This window comes from Natator depressus, chromosome 11, assembly GCF_965152275.1.
Source record: "Natator depressus isolate rNatDep1 chromosome 11, rNatDep2.hap1, whole genome shotgun sequence".
NCBI lineage: Eukaryota > Metazoa > Chordata > Testudines > Cheloniidae > Natator > Natator depressus.
This window is the reverse complement of record NC_134244.1, coordinates 67,955,609-67,978,702: the sequence shown is the minus strand read 5'-3', so window position 1 is coordinate 67,978,702 and position 23,094 is coordinate 67,955,609. Positions and strand designations below refer to the sequence as shown.

At 45.3% G+C, this 23,094-nt stretch overlaps 1 protein-coding gene across 1 annotated transcript in view; it reads left to right on the top strand.

The window, feature by feature from the left end:
* The first annotated feature begins 7,341 nt into the window (after positions 1 to 7,341).
* Positions 7,342 to 23,094, top strand: part of MREG (melanoregulin) — a 40,370-nt gene continuing 24,617 nt past the window's right edge. Inside the window, exons 1-2 of the mRNA XM_074968114.1 lie at positions 7,342 to 7,471; positions 19,622 to 19,778. Coding sequence (XP_074824215.1) covers positions 7,383 to 7,471; positions 19,622 to 19,778 — 246 coding nt within the window. The 5' untranslated portion in view covers positions 7,342 to 7,382. The remainder of the gene's footprint in view (positions 7,472 to 19,621; positions 19,779 to 23,094) is intronic.

The following is a 23,094-nucleotide window of genomic DNA, read 5'->3' as shown; positions in this document are numbered from 1 at the left end:
CAGATGGAAATGAAGTGCAAATATTTAGCAATGAGGATAATTAACCATTAGAACTTACCAGGGGTGATGGTGGATTTGCCATCACTGGTAAATTTAAAATCAAGATTGGAAGGTTTTTTAAAGGATATGCTCTAATTCAAGCAGGAATTCATTCAGGGAAGTTCTATGGCCTTTGTAATGGAAGTGGTCACACTAGATGATCCATGAGGTCTGCTACAGAACCAGAAATTGAGCCCAAATCTCCCAAGTTCCAGTCCTCTGCTTTAACCCTCAAGAGTAACCTTCCTCTCTGTTACCTAACACATTTAGCCTCTTTATCTGTTTATGAATGTGTCACAAGCTGTTTAAAATTTTCATTTGATATTTGAAGTTATCCGCTGAATAATTTTTGCAATTCATTGTGACTATTTGATGCCCAATATTGGATATGTAGATCACATGTTACTGCCTTGTTTCCCTCATGGGATGAACGTGTCTCCTAGAATTAGGCTTCCAGTACAAATACTCACATTTGCCTTCCTAGTCTGTCAATCTAGTACTTCTCTGGTGGTTAGCTGATTCCTGCCACTCACACTCCATCTGTGATGCAGAAGATATTTCACTGCATGCATATCCCTTATTGATCCCAATGGGCCAGATTCTGATACCTGTTGTATTAATTTAGATGCGTCCAAAGAGTTAAAATTGTTAACATGACTCTGAAACTTTAAAACATTAAACAGTTGTAAACAAAGTTTGGGGCTGGGTAGACAGCGAGCTCAGCTTGCTTAGTACCATGGTGAACACCATTAAAAATCCTTTTTTAACCTTTAATTAAATATACAGAAAAGAAAGATAAACAGCTACAGTAGCTGAAGTGTAAACTATTAAATAAGGCTTTCATCATAACAACATCCCTTGTTCCCTTTGGAAGGGAAAAAAACCCTTGTTTAGCAGTCTTTTCATTGGTATTGGAGATAATAATAAGTGTCTTTTCTGGGGAAAAGAGAAGAGAGTTGAGATGGGCTGAGCTGTCGTTACCCTAACTCATGCTGGGTAGCACCATACTCAGTAGTCCCAGTGACGTCAGTAGGATTATTGGTTTAACATGAATTAGGGTATCAGAACCTGCCCCTTACACTGCAAAGAAGAGTGAATGGGACTGTACTGAGTGGCTTTCTACAAATGATTGGCTGTTTCTTATGCTGTATGCACAGAGCACGCAGTCTGTGGACGTTACCTTGGAAACGTCTGTGATCTTTGAAGTTTCTCTTATGTGCAGCACTGTCTGCAGTCTTGTCACTTGAGTTTGCATAACAGGAATCCCTGTCCATAATTCCTGGCTCGGCAGCACGGAGACAGAACTGGGTCTGTGAAGAGAGTGAAGAGCGCAGATACTGCAAAGCACGGTGACTCACAGCCCATCCATAGTTTAACAGCCATATTTTCATCTGCTTACCATAAACGTTTATACTGTATTTAGAAATCCGAGCCGGCTCTGATCCTCTTCGCTTTGACACCTTGCTTAGGTTTGTTCAGATGATACCCTGGCTTCAGAGACAAGCCTCCCTCATTTAGGTCCTGTCTGTCACAGGGTAGCTGGCCCCTGCAGATGGACGAAGCTCAGTGCCCCAGGACCAGAGCAGGTGAATCCAATCCAGCCAATTAAAGAGGGCCGAGCTACACCTGGGCCTATAAAGGGCTGCTGGGCCAGAGGAAGGACTGAGACAGGCCAAGCCCTGGGGAGTGAAAACCACAGCAGAGCAGAGTTAGCTCCTGTGGTGGGTCCCTGGGGCCAGGGGCTCAGGGAAGCAGCCCCGTGGCTGCTGCTTCAGGAAGGGAGCTGAGCCAACAGAGGGCTGGGAAGCTGCCTCGAGCTGGAATGCCAGAGACTCCTGGGAGGGGTGGCCCTGAAGCCTGGGGCCAAAGATGGAGTTAAGACTGTTTTCTGCTTGTTTGATAACCTCTGTTAAAGAAATAAACCTCCTTGACTGAGACTGGGTGTGGCAGTGCATGCTTTGGAGCCAGGGAGAAGCTCCAGCCCTGGTGACCGGCCCAAACCCTGTAGACATTGACAGCTCAGCTCCACTCCTCTTCAGGAAAACGGAACCAACTGTGCCCTCGCTGCAGCTCTGCCACGTGTTGTTAAAGAATCACCTGGCTTCATTTATACATCTTCTGGGGTCTGCCCTGATAGTCCTCCAAGGTCATCCGGTCACCATGTCTAGCTGAACTGAAGGGCCTGTCTTCCATTCTCACCTTCTGCTGCTTGGGACAAGATGTATCACCCCTCCTTCCAGACTCTCTCGTTCCTAAGACCTCCAAGATGGTGTATGCTTCTGATTCACCTCTTTCTTCTTCCACTACTTCTCCATTGCCTCCTTTGGGGACTCTTCCTCCACTGCTCTCCCACTCCCTGCAGGAATCCCTAAGGCAGCCTGTCCTCTGCTCCCTTTACACTTCATCCCTTGGTGACCTCATCTGCTCCCACAGCTTTAACTATGACTTCTCTGGGGACAGTTTACAAGTCTGCATCTCCATCTTTACACCGTTCAGTCGTAGGTCTCTGATAATCTCCCTGACATCTCACTCTGGATGTAACAACACCAACTCAACTGAGCATTGAACCTAAGCCTTCCCCCTGCCAGGGCCGGCTCCAGCTTTTTTGCCACCCCAAGCGGTGAAAAAAAAAAACAACCCGACTGAGCTGCTGCCAAAGTGCCGCCGAAGTGGAAGGGAGGGAATGAAGGACCCGCTGCCGAAGACCTGGACATGCCGCCCCAATAACTGACGGAGTGCCGCCCCCTTCTATTGGCCGCCCCAGGCACCTGCTTCCTTCGCTGGTGCCTGGAGCCAGCCCTGCCCCCTGCTCTTCATCATGCTCCCTTGGCATGTAAGCTAGCAACCTTGCTGTAGCATGGTCCAATGGATAGGGCCCCAGACTGAGAGTCGGCAGACTTGGGCTCTGCCACTGACTTGCTGTGTGATCTTGAGAAAGCTTCTGAACATCTGTTTCCCCATCTGCAAAATGAGGCTGGGGTACACAGCTCCCTTTGTAACTCAGACTGAGATCTGTGAATCATATCATAACTGAGTATTATATACAGGCACATCAAATTCCAGTGAGCTGTTACATCTGAATTTCATTAAATGCAGGAAAGCAATGTGTAGCAGTGGTGTTTTCTGTCGATTCCTTCCTTTCATCTCTTTCTTTTGGTGGAACAGACAGAATTTTCTATGATTCTCTAACAGCTAACAATGTCTATGATTCTTGTAATTTCTATGAATCATGAATCGGCACTGAAGAGTTAATAAAAACCACACAAACACTCTGCAACAATCTGGACAATGACATGTAGAGATATGACTCGACATGTAAAATAACTATAATCAGCATGATTTATTGATTATACCCCAGTATATGACAGGAACTAACTTTGTTGTTCATTAAAATACTGACTCAAATTGATTAACAACCTAATATATCCCAGGGAAAAATAATCCAAAGCACATATACTCATTTCGAGAGGGATGCATAGGAAGTAACTACTTATGATAGTGGGCAGTACATTAGACATGAGTTTGCAGGGTGATATGGGTAGAAAAAAGGCAGTTCAAATTTGAGCCCAAATGGAGGAGATCAAACCTGTAGTCACTGATAATGGGAAATACAGTTTTTCAGTGCTAGGGCAGCAGAGAGAAGGGGTGGTCCAATGTTTAGGGCACTAACTTAGGACTCAAGATACCTGGAGTCAACTCCCTGCTCTGCCATTGACTTCTTGGGTAACCTTGGGCAAGTCACTTAGCCTCTCTGTGCCTCAGTTCCCCACCTGTACAATGGGGATAAGAGCACTGCCCTACCTCACAGGGTTGTTGTTAACATATTTTTCCTCACAACTAGGAGGTGCTCAGAAACTACAGTAATGAGGCCATATAAGTAGTATAGATAGATAGTTCAAATCCAGCACAGGGAGTGGCTAATGTAGGATGGCTTTTGGGTGGCCTGTGTCAAATGACATGGTGGACTCAGTGCAGCTCTCTGTGCTCAGGTGTCCATACCACAAAATCCACTATTGGGTGAGCTTCTATGGCCTGTGTCATGCAAATCAGACTAGATGGTAATAACGGTCCCTTCTGGCCTTAAAATCTATGAATGAATATGGCACTAGCTGGCAACCTTCATGGCAGCTCAGCACTGAGGCTGAGAACTGGATGGATGTGGAAGTGGAGCTACTCTCTTACTCTAGAGGTTGTCCCAGCAGGTCTGGTTTGGGGCACATTGGAGGAGCACTGGGGGAAATCTTGCATTGCCTCCACCTTTGTTGCACCTCTTCTGAATGGACAGCTTCAGTTTCCTGGATTGTAAACCTTTCTCCAGCATTAAATTCACCATACCATATTGTAAGTGGATGGTTATGAACTAACAAATCCTAGAATAATAATAATAATAAAATAAGTGGCAAATCCTCTTTTTCCTCCCCTTTTAATTGTGCTTATGTAGTCTCTGAAAAATATATGACATATGATATCTGCTTGCATAAGCAAAACTGAAATAGTATCAGGCAGATATAGAACTAAAGCTAAATGAGTGTTCATGCTGCATACAGCCAACTGCACTTAGTGTAATTACTTTGGGGTTTTTTCGGTCTGACATTTGATGGTATGCTCTGAAGTACAATCAAGCTACTCCACAATTAGCGTTGCCAATTAAATTAAGAGCAAAAGATCAACTTAATTCATTTTTTTACAAGCCATCCCTCTTCCATGCTGACTCGTGAAGGGCATATCCCTGGTAAGAAAGGAAGAAAATAAGAGTAAGTGACCGATCATTTAGGGCCTAACCCAAAGCCCTGAAGACAATGAAAAGCCCTCCATTGCTTTCAAGGGGCCGCAGATCAGGCCTTTAGTCTCAGAAATCAAAGGCCCATTGGCATGGCTGCAAAGGAATAAACCAGAATCAAGTAGTTGCACTGTCGTAGAAGTACCATAGAATATCAGGGTTGGAAGGGACCTCAGGAGGTCCGCTAGTCCAACCCCCTGGCTCAAAGCAGGACCAATCTCCAATTTTTGCCCCAGATCCCTAAATGGCCCCCTCAAGGATTGAGCTCACAACCCTGGGTTTAGCAGGCCAATGCTCAAACCACTGAGCTAGCCCTCCCACTCCCTGCAGTTGCTCTGCCCACTCCTCTCCAAAAGCCAAAGCAGAGGAGGATGTCGGTTGGACGCTGTGCTCAGACAAGCCTTGCATGAGACGGTTCTACTGAACTGGAGTAAGAGCCTCATAATAGGTCCACAGCAAAACAATTGTCTTTCAGTTCAATGCCATACATTCAGCAAGGCAGCACTTCCATAACTTGGGTGGGACGTCACCTGCCTTCCACAGCCAGACATGGGTTTCTCCATCAGGTTGACTCTCCTCTCTTCCAATATATGAGTGAAATCCTGGCCCCACTGAAACCAATGAGAAAGCTCCAATTGACTTGAATGGGGCCAGGACTTCTCCATAAATATTTTCACATGGCAGTGTAATTTCTCCACGCACGCAGGTCTGCAGTTTTACAACAATCAATGGCATACAACACAGCTCACCTCAGAAAGGAAAAGAGACAATAAGGTAACTGTTAATCATTAGTTAACTCATTAGTTATTGAGCTGTTAGAGCTCACCTCCAATTGGCCACTGATGCCAGCTCCACTGACCACTTGTTTAATTGTCAAACAAGTACTCGTGCTTTCTGCCACACTGCCCAACAGGAGTGGGAGGCACTCCCTGTAAACAGCCACTACACCACCTCATTTTCCTTCTGCCAACCCCTCCTCACAACTCTCCTTTGCCGTGGTGCCTACAAAAACCCTGACAACAGATAGCTGTGGGTGTGCTGAGACCACTGCCTGTCATACTAACATGGCCTCCGTGTTTTCTTGTACTCCCGTCTGTTTTCCTCTATCCAATTATTGTCTCGTCTTACGTCTCCAGCTGCTGTATAGTTCTGGCTCCCAGCTCAGGCAGACGTACGCGTACTAGCTCTGCTGGAGCCACCACGCTAAAGATAGCAGTGTGGCCAGGACGGCATGGGCAAAGGCTCGGGCTAACCACCCAAGTACATACATAGGATGTGAGATGAAACTGTACTCGGGCGGCCAGCTCGAGACGCCACCCATGCCACTGTGGTCACACTGCTACTTTTAGCATGCTACCTTGATCCGAGCTGGCTCATGTATGTCTGCATGAGCTGGGAATTACACCTCCCAGCAGCAGAGTAGCCATACGCTTAGATCGTAATCTCCTTGGAGCAGGGACCATCTGTTTGCTCTGTGTTTGTACAGTGCTGAGCACAATGGGGACCTGATCCGTGACTAAGGCTTCTAGGGGCGATGGTAATACACGTATAAATAATAAAGATGCTGCTATGACTTAAAACTGAAATGATAACACTGTATATAGTACAGAGCCTTTTAGCAGAAAAGCTGAGAGAGCAAAGTGATTTTCACAAACATAAATTAAGGATCATAAACCCATTTAAGGTAATCCAGTATTATCCCATTTTACTCAAGCAAATAAGTTACAGGCCCTTATCTTATCCTTATCTACATTGAACTCTTACTCACATGAGTAACACAATTCACTTCAGTGGGATTACTCAAATCAGCAAGACCCAGATCCTTAATGGGGGAGTTGGGCAGCTAAACTCCTTTGAGGATCCGGGCCACAGCGCTCCCCAAATGCGAATGAGGGCTCTGTAAATCGGCCCCTTAACTCGTGAGGAAGACAACCCAAGCCTCCCGAGTTTAAATCTTCCTCAAACTGGGGAAAGGGCACTGCCTCCCTCTCTCTCCTCGCATAGCTGGAGAGCGGCCAGCACTGGGGCGGGGGTAGCTTAGGGCAGGGGAGTCACTTCGCTGGGGCTACGCACGCCTGCCAGGCTGAGCAGCGCGGCCTGGTTGCCCGGGGCTCCGCTGGGCCCGTTTATCGCTCCGCCAGGCTGCGGCCAGCGATTGCACCGGGCTAGTTACGGCCTCGCTGGCTCGACCCCGGGACAGCAGCGCGGCGGGGCCCGGCTGCGATGGCGGGGCGGGCGGGGACATAAAGGGGCAGGAGGTCAGGCGCCGGGGGAGCTGGGGTTTCCCTCCCGCGTGAGGCCAGGCGCCGGCTGGATTTCCCCACCCCGCGTCCCCGCCCCGCGGGCGAGCGGCTGGAGCTCCCCGGGGGGCGGAGGCGGCGGCGGCGGCGGCCCATGCGCAGCGGGGCAGGGGAAGCCCGGCGCCGGGCAGAGGCGCTTGCCATGGTAGCGCGGCCAGGCGCTCGCCCTGCCTGCGCACAGCGGCGCTCGGCCGGCGGGGCGCCCGGGGGCTGCGCGGGGCCGGAGGCCGCCTAGGGTCGCGCCCGGCGGCGGCGGCGGCTCCATGGGGCTGCGGGACTGGCTGGGCGCGCTGTGCTGCTGCTGCCGCTGCCCGGGGGATGCTGCGCGGGCGGAGAAGGAGCCGCTGGTCAGGTAAGGGGCAGGGCGGCCCCCCGGTGGGGGGTGGTCCCCGGGCCCCCGCCCAGCAACCGGCCCCGAGCCTTTGGGCTGCCCGAGCTCTGTGCCGCCGCTGGCGTCCAAAGCCGGCTCCGGAGTGCCGGGTCGGTGGCGCCCCGGCTTCCTCGGGCACCTGCGGCGGCTCACGCCCCAGCGCTCGGCGGCCGCTCTGGCCCGGCGGGGTCCGTAGGAGCTCGGTAGGCAGAGGGCCAGAGGAAGGGGCGTTGGTTTGTTGAGGTTCTTGGCGGTTTCCCCAAGTAAACGGCAGGGAACAGACTTGGCTGAGCTCTAGGGACAACGATTTGTTTCTCTTTTAAAACTATACCCAGTTGAGTCCCTGGATGCTTCGGGTCCCGAGGATTGCTGGGCTGGTTTGTGTGTAAAGCGGAGGGACCGCAGACTGGAAAGAGCAGGAAGTTTTTATGACTCTTCAGAGTGAAAACGTTTGGTGGCGTTCAGCTCTGGTATGCCCGTGGATGGGGCAGGCGCTGGAACACCGCCACCGGTGAAGGTTATCCTCTTCTCTTCCTGCAAAGGCTACGGGTGATGAAGTGGGTTCGAGCCCACGAAAGCTCATGCCCAGATAAATTGGTTAGTCTCTAAGGTGCCACAAGGACTCCTCATGGTTTGTTTTTGCTGATGCAGACTAACACAGCTGCCACCCTGAAACCGGTTTACAAACTGACACTGGCACCACCGCCCACTGGCACATGATATAATTTAGTGGTTTTTTTTTTTACATTAGATAATTTTGGAGGGGATGAGTGAGAATTATCCAGGTTCATTTTATACCAACAACGATTGCTTAATAAAAGTACTTAGAAATGTGAGTGAATGCAGATGCTTGAAGGTATGATGTACATTTGCTGTCAATGTAAGTTACATACTATAAAGAATCTGCTGCAAAATCATTCCCACTGGAAATCTGGAATAAAGGCAGATTTCTTAGTCCTACTTTAAACAGGATTCCTATTAAGTAGAATTACTTAATTCTGTTAGAATTTCTAGAGGGAGTCAAGAAGTATATGGATAAGCATGATCCAATTGATATGATGTATTTGGATTTTCAGAAAGCTTTTGATAAGGCTCTTCAAAGGCTCTTAAGGAAACTAAGCAGCCATGAGACAAGAGGAAAGGTCCTGTCATGGATCAATAACTGGTTAAAAGATGTGGAGGGAAGGGTAGGAATAAACAGTCCATTTTCAGAATGGAGAGATGTGACCAGTGGGGTGACCCTCAAGGAACTGTACTGGGACCTGTGCTGTGTGACATATTCATTAATGGTCTGGAAAAGGGGTGAACAGTGAGGTAGCAAAGTTTGCAGATGATACAACATAATCTAAAATACCTAATTCCTCGCAGTTTGCTTTCGATTTACAGGGAGATCTAACGAAACTGGAGGACTAGGCAACAAAATGTAGATGAAATACAACATTCATAAATGCAAAGTAATGCATATTGGGATTATTTTTTCTAACTATACATTTATAATGATGGGTGGTAACTGTTAATTTAGAACCAAAGAAAGAGATCTTGGAGTCACAGTGGATAGTTCTCTGAAAGCTTCCACTCAATGCACAGTAGCAATCAAAAAGGCTAATCGGATATGAGGAACTGTTAGGAAAGGGATAGAAAATAAGACCGAAGGTATCATAATACCACTTAAATCCATGGTGTTCCCACACCTTGAATATTGTGTCCAGTTTGGTCACCCCATCTCAAAAAGGATATACTGGAAAAGGTGCAGAAAAGGGTAACACAAATGATCAAGGGTATGGGATGGCTTCTGTATGAGGAGAGTCTAAAAAGATTAAACCAGTTCAGTTTAGACAAGAGACCATTAAGGGGGGGATACGATAGAGGTCTATAAAGTCGTGTGGTGTGGAACAGAAGTATTTTTACCATTTCACAAAAATAGTACAAAATACAAAAACCAAGAGTCGCTTGATGAATTTAGTAGGCAGCAGGTTTAATATGAACAAGAGGAAGTAGTTTTTCACACAAGTAACCCGTGGAACTCATTGCTGGGGAATGTTGTGATGGCCAAAAATAGAACTGGATAAGTTCATGCAGGGTAGGTCCATCAGTGGCTATTAGCCAAGATGGTCAGGGACACAACCCCATACTCGAGGTGACCCTAAACCTCTGATTGCCGGACGACTGGGGTGGATCACTCCATAAGTGCCCTGTTCTGTGCATTCCTCTTGAACCTCTGATAAGGGCCACTGTCAAAAGTGGACAAGATGGACCATGGTCTGACCCAGGATGGCAGCTCTTAGGTTATAAATAGCCAGAGTATTAAGAGGGCATGTCACGAGTTTATTGGTCTCAATAAAAGCAGTAGCAGCAACTAGAACTACTATGTAAAACTTCATATAAAAGGAGCTAGTCTCCTCTTGAAATTCCTATCCCTAGTCACTAAGGCTATTCTTCCTAAAGAACAGAATAACTTTTTTTTAAAAAAGGGATTAAGACTTTGTGTGAGAAGATTATGATCTTTCATTAATACAGTATCATTAAAATTAAATGTCCTGAAACTGACTCAGAACTTGGTATTTCATGTCAAATGTTCTAAATATTCATGTTATGCAATCCATTCTATTAGTAGCTTCCCCAAGCATTAGTAATACAACCTGCTCGGCTCTTGTCCACTCTACCCAAATGCTGCTTCTCTAGGAGCACCATTTGGTGTTTGAGTTTTAACACGGACATCCAGCTTTTGTCAGGTCAGGGAGTGACACACCTTAACCAATAGGATTAGACTGTAAAGCTTGGGTCAGTGGAGTAAATCATTCTTAGCATGAGGATTAATTCAGTTGATTAACCCTTATGGTATGTATTTGTTCATCCAACAACTGACAAATGCATTCCTGGCCATGTGCTATGAATCAGTTTTAACTGGCAATATTGACGCACATGAGCAGTAAACAGCTCTTCTCTAGGTATTGACAATGTTTTTTTCCATAATACATATAGAATAGGAGAGGTGCTCGTAGTACATTAGGAGAGTTTGTGTTGTGGTTTTTATAGCGGTAACCACTAAATTCAGCATCTGTCAGCACTCACCACGCAGGTGGTGTTCAAGATGCTGGTGTTACCGCCCTATTCTAAAGGCCTGATCCTGTAATTGCTGCATGTTGAACTCCTGTAGATTAGGGGATGAGCTGTGGTGTCAGTTACCATTGTGACAGGTTTCAGAGTAGCAGCTGTGTTAGTCTGTATCCACAAAAAGAACAGACGTACTTGTGGCACCTTAGAGACTAACAAATTTATTTGAGCATAAGCTTTCGTGGGCTACAGCCCACTTCATTGGATGCACAGAATGGAACATATAGTAAGAAGATAGATAGATATAGATATACATACATACAGAGAACATGAAAAGGTGGAGTAAGAGGCTAATTAATTAATGACCCAGCCACTCCCAGTCTCTATTCAAACCCAAGTTAATGGTATCTAGTTTGCATATTAATTCAAGCTCAGCAGTTTCTTGTTGGGAGTCTGTTTTTGAAGCTTTTCTGTTGCAAAATTGCCACCTTTAAGTCTGTTACTGAGTGGCCAGAGAGGCTGAAGTGTTCTCCTACCAGTTTTTGAATGTTATGATTCCTGATGTCAGATTTGTGTCCATTTATTCTTTTGCATGGAGACTGTCTGGTTTGGCCAATGTACAGGTCATGGCCAATGTACAGGTCATTACACATATTGAATCTATTTCCCCATGTTAAGTAACCTCACACCTTCTTGTCAACTGTCTAAATGGGCCATCTTGATTATCACTACACAAGTTTTTTTCTTCTGCTGATAATAGCTCATCTTAATTAATTGGCCTCTTGCTCCACCTTTCCATGTTCTCCATATGTATGTATATCTGTATCTAGCTATTTTTCTTACGATATGTTCCATTCTATGCATCCAATGAAGTGGGCTGTAGCCCACGAAAACTTATGCTCAAATAAATTTGTTAGTCTCTAAGGTTCCACAAATACTCCTGTTCTAGTTACCATTGTGTGGTAGAGGCTAGCTTTATGGAGACTGCTGTATATGCTAGATCTTAACGTATTTTAATGCAATATATTTAATGAAATGAATCTACATGTGTGTCTAAGGTAGATTCTGTGGTGATGACCACGTTAGAAAGGCCCTGGGCGTTTTTCGCTTTCCTCTGTAGCATGGGGCACTGGTCACTTGCTGGAGGATTCTCTGCACCTTGAAGTCTTTAAACCATGATTTGAGGACTTCAATAGCTCAGACATAGGTGAGAGGTTTATTGCAGGAGTGGCTGGGTGAGATTCTGTGGCCTGCATTGTGCAGGAGGTCAGACTAGATGATCATAATGGTCCCTTCTGACCTTAATATCTATGAATCTATATATTTGTGTCCATTTCTATTTAAAATTTTACACCACGTAGGAGAGACAGAGACTTTGAACAAAAGGGGGCTCCATTCTTGCCTTCTTAGGATTTGGGTGCTAATGGCTGTACCCCTTGCATGTAAATACCCTGGGTCAGATTCACTAGTTCACTAGGACTTTAAGGCCCCAATCCTACACAAGATTTTACTCAAGTACTTTATGCACTGAGAGTAGTCCCACTGACTTCAGTGTGACTGATCACTGTGTAGTTAAGCATGTGCAGTAAGGCCTCTGATCTTGTGCACCCATTATCCCATTGATGTCAAGGGGTTTGTTCACACATTCTAGTCAGCATAAAGCTGGCAGAATCTGGCCTTTCGTTAACGTGATACACAAATTCTACAGCATTCCCCTGGTGATCTTTATTTTCACTCTCTGTATATACTAATCTCTCTGATTTTTATTTTTTTTTATTTTTTTTTTTTTTACAAATTTCATTTAAAAAAACACTTTTTTCAGTTTTATAAAAGCATCAGAGGTATATTGCACCTTCAGTTTCTTCTTTTTTGCAAATGGTGCATGCATGACTTAAAATGCTTCAGATTTTGTCTGAAAATGGCAAAAACAATTTCTCCCTCAGTTGTCTGAATTAGGACTTTGATCCTGCAAAGCACATGCATAACTTTGAGCGCTCTGAATAGTCTCCTTGAAGTCCGTGCAAAGTGAAGCGTTTGAATAAAATGTTTCCGGATTGGGGCGCTTAAGGTACAACTCACGGAGACCACTGTGACTGTGCGTCGATGTCAGTGTTAAGTATGAGTGCAAGTCTCTGCAGGATCCATGCTCTGTTTCTAGTGCCATGTCACATACATGAACCCCTCTTTACCACTGGGCCAGTGAGCAAGTAGCCAGGGTTCTGGGCAGGTTGGTCAGACCACACTGAAGCGCTCTCGGCCGTGGAATTGCCCCTCAGGTACTCAGTCTGCTAGAGCTGCAGTCACACCTCATGATTAGTATAAACATACACAGTTCCTGCAGGTTTCAGAGTAACAGCCGTGTTAGTCTGTATTCGCAAAAAGAAAAGGAGCACTTGTGGCACCTTAGAGACTAACCAATTTATTTGAGCATGAGCTTTCGTGAGCTACAGCTCACTTCATCGGATGCATCCGATGAAGTGAGCTGTAGCTCACGAAAGCTCATACTCAAATAAATTGGTTAGTCTCTAAGGTGCCACAAGTACTCCTTTTCTTTTTACAGTTCCTGCAGGCATATTTCAGAGGCTTATATAAACTGTGCTGTGAAGGGAGAGGGGGCACTTCAATCTCCAGGGCTGTCAAAGCAGCACCAACGTGACCTAGAGACACTTCAGCTGCAGAAGGCCCACGTAGTCTGGCTCTTTGTGGATGAACTGTGCAAGCGTGGAGGGTCGGACATCCTTGACCCATGCTGGAGCAGAATGCAGAGTTTCAGCCTGGTGACTGGAGTAGCAGTTGCTTGCAGCCCTTCTCTTTCCCACCCTCCTCCTAACATCACTTGGGCTATTAGAGCCTGATCCAAAGCCTCCTGAAGTCAAAGGGAGCTATGTGGGCGAAATCTTTCCACTGACTTCACTAACTGCAGCTCTCCAGGCCTTTGCATATGATAACCAATTCAATAGTCTTGCCCAGGCCTAATGCAGAGACCACCTCCCTAGATGGGGAGAACCTCTCTAGTTTTAATAAACAGGAGTACTTGTGGCATCTTAGAGACTCTAAAGTACTCCTGTTCTTTTTGCGGATACAGACTAACACGGCTGCTGCTCTGAAATCTATTTTTAATGAGCAAGTCCAGGACTTCAGTGGCATGGATGTGACAAATGAAGGTGGGAAGCAATACGGATTTAACGGTCCTGAGTTCTTGCTTCTAAATATGCTACCTAAATAATAACACAGAGACATTTAATCCTGACCTTGATGCACACAGCTACAGGAAATTCCCATTAACTTAATGAAAGTTAAGCACCTGCCTGGAGAGGCATAGTCCCTTATTGTTTCATTGTCTTGCAAAGCCTTGTGAGTCTTCAGTCTGTGAGCTGATTGCATGGAACACCTTTCTTTAGTAACACATGATAGTGATGATCCTGTTTAGTTAATGCTGGCTTTTCACAGGAAATCCTATAGAAGCACTGTCTGTCTGACGGCTACTTTGTCTCATGAGTCCTTCCTTGCTATTAGTGTCACCACAACCCAGTAGCCATTATTTGAAAGAGTTGCACTTTTGTTTAAACTGCAGCCATCTTTTGATTGGTTGGCATTTCAGCTCCTGTAACGGGGTTTTAGAAGATTATTCTGGCAGATCTAATTCCTGAATAAGTGAGTTTTGAATGAATATCATTAAAACTTCCCCAAACCCCATCTGAAGGGTACCAACCAAATTAAAATAATATATTACTCAACTGGTGTTATAGTCAGAGAGACTTTTTTCCCAATATAGTAAGGTCTCGCTCTAGAAAATGGTGAAATCTAGCAAGGCAGAGCTTTCAGCCTAAATGAATTGTTGAGCGTTTAATGTAACCTTTGTAAATGGCAGACTGTGATTAAAAATTGGTTTGGTAGCCTCTTCCATCAAACACAAGAAACGCGTGGTAATCTGTCTCACTCTGAAGGTGAGCTCTCTGGAAAAGGGGGGCCTTCTCAGGTGGCAGCTGAATGGAGAGAATTGAAGCTCTTAGTGTAGATAATACATTCTCAAATATTGAAAGCTCCTTGGAGCAGTGACCTGTTTATGAAACACTAACTCTCAGCAGTTGCTGGATAGAGGCCAGGCCGGGCAACGCGCCAAATGCCCTCAACTCGGCTTCTGTACCTGGGAGGGTGTGGTGATGGTGGTGATATAGTGCTGGTTTTTCCCCATCTCTTCCTTCTAAATGTCACGTAGGAGTATACAGCACTATAGGAATATGGGGTCTCTGCAAGTTATGTGGTGTCCCATGTGCCTTCGGGAGTGGGGAATACATGAAATTGTTTGTTTTTTTTAAGACCAGTGGCTGGGATTGTCTTAGCATTTGGAACACAAGGTTTCCGAACCCATTAGGATGGGTTCAGCCCTGTATCCTCCTACAGGAGATAAAATGAGTACTAAATGCTGTGGGCTGATAAGCGGGAGCAATTCCACTGAAGGCAATAGGGTTGTGGCTGCCTTATTCCAGCAGTGAATCTCATCCTATGGGAGACTTTGTAATGATACCTTAGAAGCTGAGAACCTGTCTCGCCTGCATGAACACTTAAAACAACCCCTTCTGGCTCGAGCAGGCATTTGCCCCAGCATCCCAACAATATCCCTAATTGTACAGTGTGTTACATGAGGAGATGCTCCTGCCCTCCACCCCAGAGGTGGCTGCATTTCAGTCACACTATGTAAACCACTTGTGGAGCACTTCCTGGGCTGGGAAAAGGCATTGCTACTATAAAAGGATGAAGAACAAAATATTTGAGATTCACACCTGGCTTTGTTTCGACCCGACTAACTGAACTTTAAGTGACTGTGATTTAGATCTCGTACTTCTCTGAAGTTGGTCCAAAAAGATGATGAGGGCATGGTGCAGAATTTCCTGAGCTGTTCATCTTACATCAGCCCAGTGAGTAACACTTTGCTCACACTTAAGATCAGATCAGGGTGCATAATTGAAATGCAGCTTGAAAACATATTAAAATGTAGCAAGCGTGCTGATTTTAGTTATGACATCTTGGTCCCATTGAAATTAAGAGCAAAACTCCAATTAATCTTAATGGGAGCAGGGTTGCACCTTAAATGAAGTGTTTGGGATATAAAGTAGTGAAGTCCAGAAAGATTTAATTTGGAAATGGCTTTACTGAACACACGCCAGCACTAATCTAGAAATAATGGTGGTGTGCCATCCTTGCCTCTGAAGTTTCTTGCAAACTATAATTAACAAACAAGCCAAGGAAAGAGATCAAGCAACAGGTAGCACAAGGGAAAAACCGCTTTCTGGCCTAGTAGAAGCCTAAATAACCTTCCTGTATGGATATTATGGTAAAGTATAAAAAAGATTCTTTACAAGCTAGCAGTCCTATAAAAATAGTTTATAAGGGGCCTTATTCACATGTGAAATGCCTATAGGGTTGTTAATGGCTGTACAGAACAAAAAAATTTTAAAGCACTAAATTTAAGGGAGCAAATAGTATAAATATTAGGTCCCGTCAGCTTGTCCCTCACAAGAATTGAGTAGATTTACTTCTCACCATTCTGAATTCCCATCTGATATTATTATTTCTTTAGATTTAAGGGGTAATTTGAAAATACCTACAAAAAGGTCTAGTCACTTTGATTAAGAAAACTGAATTAGTGTTACAACAACATCATAATGACCATCCAGCAGGATTACACAACCCTTGCTCGACAGCACACACAAGAAAATGAAACAATCCAATTGCCAGCCAGTAAATCAAAACAACAGAAAAGCTCTTTATATCACTGTAGCACCAAGGGACCCCCCCAACTGGGGGGTGGGGGGGGAGGAGAACTGTGCTAGCCACTGAGCAATCACCTAGAAAGAGACAGTCCCTGCCCAAAAGAGCTCGCAATCCAAATAGGCCAGCCAAAGGCAGTGTTATCCCCATTTTACAGATAGGGAACTGAGGCACAAACGACTTGCCCAGGATCAGAGCAGGTCTGTGACAGAGCCAGGAGTGCAGCCCAGTCCTAGGCTAATGCTCCAAACACCAATCCATCCTCTCTCAATGCTACTGAGTACCCAATGTCCTTACTGGTCAGGCATATGCAGGCTTATGCTCTGCTGCCCTATCTGGGGTTTGTATTTATCCAATGTCTTCAGCATCCAGGCTTTGAGGGGTAACACTGTCCCTAGCCAGAGTAAAGTACCACTGCATTCCAATGACTTTCCCTCATCCGAGGAATGAAAGGAATGGACACCCTGCGCTGCTGGCCCAGGATCTGTTAGAGGAGGTAGGAGAGGCATCCTCTTCGAACCTGCTCCCTCCCAAACTCCACAGGATCCCCTTGAGGCAAACTGCATGTGGATGGATTCTTGTGCAGGAGGAGGCATTCTCCATAGTGTCACCCCATCTCTGGAAAGCTGGGGATTTTCTACCCGAAGTTAATTATGACCCTTTCTGCATTAAGCTGAGCACTTTCCTGTTCTGCCCTTTCAAATCCTATCAGGAGACAGGTGATGAGGCCAAGGCTCCCCAGGTCTTCAGCAAACTGCTGCCATGAGGGATGGGGAAGGATCTAGGCCTCTCTGCAGATACCCCTGCTCTCCTTAAAGGCCCTGTGATCCCTTGGGGAGTTTCCCTTCAAGACTTGTGATGTCTGCTGGTTGAGACGATGACTACCCTGCTTGTGCTGTGGGCAAGCAAACTTCCTGCTGACGGCAGGGTACCTTGGAAATTTTGTGAGTTTGGGCCTGTGGAATTATCGGAGTATCTCTTGTTCTTTGATGAGCATTTCTGGGGGAAAAGTGTAATTTGGCCTTTAGCCACTGCTATAATATGTATGGAGCATGCAGGCCATGAATAACACTTGTGAGAAGTTAATTTTGCACACTATGTGCCTAGATCTAGATGATCTTTTATATGCCCAACTGGAACTTGTTTGATTTGGGGACTGAAATTTCCTGGCATTTAACAGGCAGAGTACTCTGGCCGTTTGCTAGTGTGAAAAATATTGATGCTACTCCGTCCTCCACATCAGCCATTGGACGAAAGCAAGCAATATAAGCGAGCTTGTGTTGTAAAGGGTGTGACGAGAGCAGGCACAGCAAGGTAAAAAAGCTCAAATGACCCTATCCTCAGCTTATACCTTTTGCGTCTTAAGCTGACTGCAGGAGCTGCAATACCTGGAGACAACAGGAATTAAGGATGGAAGGCCAAGCTTCTGGAATTTCGTTGTGTTTTGGCAAGGGCATGAGGTCAAACATGACGTAAACATAAATTTTTGGGTGTGTGTAAATGGGGTTCTATTAAATCTCCCTAGAGGGCCAAACTACCATTGCATTTCTTAAGTAGCTAACTCGGAGCTCAGGTTTAGAAATTTACAGTCCCTGGCTCGCTGAAGTCAGGAGGTGGGTGGGGCAGGAGATCAGAGCCCCGTCTTTGAAGATGACGGGTTGGATCCTGGTCTATGCTGTGACACAGAGTCCCATGGTGAAATCTACAAAGGGTGGGGACACACTACCAGCCCTAAAAAGGAAGGGGAGCTGCTGACTGCTGCCTCGGCTTGTTCTGCAAAGCTGCCAAGGGAGAAAGTAGAGGGGGTCTTTTGTCCCCTGAGACCCTTGCTCCTTTTCCCAGTGACAGCTGCAGGATTTACCAGCCCCTTCTGCACCACCAGTGGAAGTGGCAACAGCTGCCATGGCCAGACTCCCTCTCCTGACAGATAGTTGTGAAACCTGCCACTGGTTATAGGCCTCCTGAAATACTGGTGTCTTATCTGAAGGTGGCCTCTCTGATGTCTGCCTATCAAAGAACAAAGGCAGGTTAAGAGGCCCCTGAAGTCTTTGTGTTCATGCCATGGATTGAGTGGTTACATGGGAACTGGCAGCCAAGATAAAACACAAATGTGATGGTCCTACTAAGAACTATACATGTAATCCTCTTAATGACATGGGCTTTGTAATGATCGGGGTGAGCAGAGAAATCTTAGTGACACTCATGGAAGCCATAGGCTCTGGGAGCCAGCAGAGAGCAGACTTAATTTCTGCCTCTTTTCTTCTGTTAAATATTCAGTGCTCCTTGCAAATGTGCTCGAGGCTTGAAATAAGCAACAGCTAAAACTTCAACTCTCCTGCCCCAGGGAGCGAATGGTTCCGCGAAGTGCAACTGCTGTAGTGACCGCATTCAGAGGAGTCTGACTGTGGGCACCAGAACAGTGTTTACTTCTTATCAGTGGCTGGTGGGATTGAAGTGTCTGGACAAGGCTGTTAGTGAAGTAGTAGTGAATGGGTTTTGTTGATTCAGAAATAGGTTCTGGGAATCGCAAAGCTTTCTCTTCACCCCCCTATGTAAGTCTGGGACCCGGGGGACTGACAGCGCCGCTTTAAGAATTTGTAAAGGGATGTTTAAAATGCTTTTTGGGTGCAGTAGGTTTGGGTAGTTTCCCAAGATAAAGGGAGGCCCCCCAGTACTCCAGCTACTACTGCCAACTGTAGCAACGTGCATTGGAGTTGGCTGCTGGCAAACTCAGTCAGCATACAGCAGACTTGAAAGTTCGAGAGCTGTCACTGATGCACACCAGAACAGGTTGACTGGAAGAAGGCCGCTGTACCAATGCTGAGCAGAACTAATGCTATGGGGCTTTAGAATAGAGTATTTATAAGGATAAGTCCACTTTTCATGTTATGCCTTTCCAAAGCAAGGCATTCAGCTGGCTCCTAGCGGTTGTTCTGTAGATGATGGTGGTAGCTATCAGGTGTTTGAATAGTTCAGTGATGGATGTGATGACCTGTTGCACTGTGCAGAAGGATGTTTGTTTGAAAGGTACCCTGTGAATACTTAAGATGCAGGGGTTTCCTGTCTCATTCAGAGTACAGCACCTTTAACAGAGCGACACCACCAGTACTGCCTAGACTGAGAGCAGTGAGCACTAGACTCAGTTCTAGTGCCAGGCTGGCACACCTGCTTTTCTATTTCAGGGGCAAACGTGTTATCAGCTGAGCCATACAGGCCCCACTTACCGAATACACCTGACTATAGAACTTAACTGCCGTTCTCCAGACTCAGTCACTGACAACTGCACCTCAATATTCCCCCTTTCAGTAATAACCCTTATGCCTCATTTGGAGCCACCTTGGCGAGGGACGAGGAGAAGAACCTGTGGAGCACCCCTCATGACATGTCCCACACTGAAGCCGATGATGACAGGATACTGTATAATCTGATTGTCGTCAGGAACCAGCTGGAGCAAGATTCTGAGGTAAGGCTAAAGGACTGTTGTTCACGGATACACAGTCATTGAATGAACACTTGCCACAATTACAAACCAGCCACGAACAGCTGAGAACAAATGTCATCACATATCCCGGTGGCTGGTCATATTAGAGGTAAACTTAACCAAATGGTAAGTCTGGTCATTCTTTGGATACCTTTCAGGTCTGTATGGAACATTATTGCTATGGTAGCTTAGTTGAGTAGCAGTATCAAAGAAGAGGAGGTTATACATGGTGATGTTAAATATAGTCGGGCAGTGCAGATGTTTCTCTAATGAAAGGAAGTGTCCAAAGGACTACATCAAAGAGTTGCTGATGCTTGTATATCTAGGTTGGATGGGAGGTTGTGCGTACCATATGGTAAGTATTACTCTGGGGAAAGAGAATTCTACTTATTTTCCCCCTGTACTAAATTTGGTAAGAGGTGAAGTAGGGAAGCCTTTCTATTCCCTGGTCAAAGAGTGGTCTCTGTGATACATTTCCTATACCAGCACACACACTTAAGGCTCTTTCAGACTTCTATTAAATTAAACCACTACCTACATAGACCAAGTAACTTCTCTCTCTTGTCTATGCAGACATTCAAAGAGTCCCCGCCCCAAAGAGCTTACTATGTGTTTCTACAGTTTCTAGTACACTGGGATCTGTATCCTGGCTGGGTCCTCTAAGATGTTACTATGGGTAGCTCTACACTGAGGGGAGGGGAGCGGAGGAGCGGGGAACAGCTGTGGTACCAAATCTTAGCACCCGGGTGCTCGCGGGGCTCATGCTATAGGGCTAGAAATAGCAGTGCAGATGTTCGGGCTCAGGCTGGAGACTCTCCCCCTCACTGGGTCCCAAGTCCAAATGTCTAAACTGCTGTTTCTAGGCCTGTAGCATGAGCCTGAGTCAGTTGACCCAGGTGCTGAGACTTTCTGCTGTGGGAATTTTTTTTTCTCCTCTCTCCCTCCCCAGTGGACATACCCTATAATACTTTGTAGTTGTAGAAACAGTAGTGGCTGTTCTGATCTCTGGATAAGACACCTTTGACATAAGCTGTGCCTGCATCCTGAACTACGATTCTCCGGAGAGCAGTTCTTTTGGAGGGTCACAGGATTTAACTTCCTGCTTGATAGTTCACATTGCCATTATTAGATGCTTCTATGCCTTATTAGCATATGCTGGCCTTTGCATGTTCAAAGCTGCTTTCGCTATTCCCTTCCCTCGTGTTACTACCACACCACAAACCTGACATTTCCACAAGAATGGTCCTGTCCTTGTGCTGAACCTGAACTGCAATAGCTTGTCACGTCAAATATTTGTGTAATCAGAATATGGTCATGATCAAGTACAGAAGAACTTGTGCAGCTGGTTAGGATAGCGGGGGGGAAATTGTCATCATTATATAAACTATATTTTATAGGCCTGATTTATTTCCCTAATGGACTTCATGTGTGTGACATTAGTGACCTGGAGCATGGATTGAAACAGGCTGTAGAAAATACTCTTTTAAAACGAAATTGACACATCCCTTTTTGGACAGCTATTACAACTGTGAAATGTTTGCAGGAAAACTGGATAGCGCATAATTTCATTATGATCCCATGAAAATGACCTAATTTGATAACGTCTGCAATGTAATTATTTTTCTTTTTTCTAGGAATTAGTGAATCTAGGAATTTTAAGTGAAAATGAGCCAGTTTTTTTTTTTAAATGAATCCTTATACTTTTGACATTTAGTTGAAATGAGAGAATATAATTTTTGAATATATTGTCATGAAGTGGGCTTTTGGGGTAGTTAGTGTTTAGATGTTTTGGAGGGTTGGGGGAAATTCATACCCGGGCTAAATTATGGGAAACAAAATTGCAACACAATTCTCATGACTACACATGACCCTTATTGGTATAGAAACTATAACTTTTCTCATGCTCTTAGGTTCATGACCACAAGTTTCTTAATGAAAAGATCCCCATTAGTTTCAGTTGACTTCAATGGGCCACAGTTTGGATCAGTCCCTAAATTATTGCTCAGGAATGTGCAATTAAGCTAATATGATGTGAAGGAACGTAGCTGAGTTAGTGGCTTGTGACTTGTGTCCTCACTTGTTAAATATTTAATTTATTCTGGATTAGAGCAGTCCTTTAGTCTGATGATTATGAGCTAGAACTACTTCCTGATGACTGACTATGAAAGCCATTAGTAGTTATGTAACAGCATCATAACTATAATGTCTCTCAGTCTTTAATGTATTGATCCTTACAACACCCCCTGTGAGGTAGAACAGGGCTGTTATCCCTATTGTACAGATGGGAAACTGAGGCACAGAGACTAAGTGAGTTGCCCAAGGTGTCACAGGAAGCCGACGGTGGAGCAGGGAATTCCCTACCTGAGCACCTCACTGACTGGACTGCCCTTCTAGTGAAAGACTCACATTTACTACAACAGACATTGGATCAGGCTGCTTGTTTGTCCATTTTTAAAACTCTTAACACTTTGAGTAGTATCTGGAGTGGTGGTCAGTGCTGGAAGGCTGGAGGCCTTCACTCTAGGAGATAAACAAACCCCTGGGACACTAGTTTTGTTGTGTTTCAATCACCAGGTGGAGTTAAGAATTGAGTGTCGGATTTAACTCCTTCAACTTTACTTACTCTGACTGTGACTGAAGTTTTTGTGAGCTGAAATCTTAATAGATCTTTATTCTGGAGTTTTGTAACTAGCATGGTTTTAAAATTTCTTTTGTAGCCTTACTTTGTTAAAGAGGAAGAACATTAATATCAAGGGTTGAAGGACAAATGATGTTTCCTGGCCTGTGTGTAGGAAAGGGAAGAATTTGTAACATGCATCAGCATAAAGCCTGGTTCTCTCTCTTATTGTGACTTGTCGTTGCCAACACACAACCAGCTGGAATTCAGTGTTGTTGGAGGATCCTCTTTCCTACAAACTAAGCCCTTTTGGTGCTAATGTGAAACTCCCTATTCAATTGGTCAGAGCTATAGTGGTGGTCATGGTTTATATAATGCAGCATTGCTTGGATTCCTCATTCCTGCTGTTGCCCCTATGCCAAATGGTAGCAGATTTGGGAGCCTTTTGGGTATCTAGATTTTTTTTTTTTAATGTAACTAACTTGTTTGCAGTACATGCCAGTCCTTGAACAGAGGTGGTCACAAACAGCACACTGGGAAATCTGTGCTTCAGAAATCTCAACTCAAACAGTTCCTAGGAAGCAACTCTGCCCCAAGGATCAACTCTTGTTACAGAGATTATGGCAGAGAGGAAACTATCTTACTGTTTGCAAAAGCTCCTCTAAAGAGAATAATTAACAC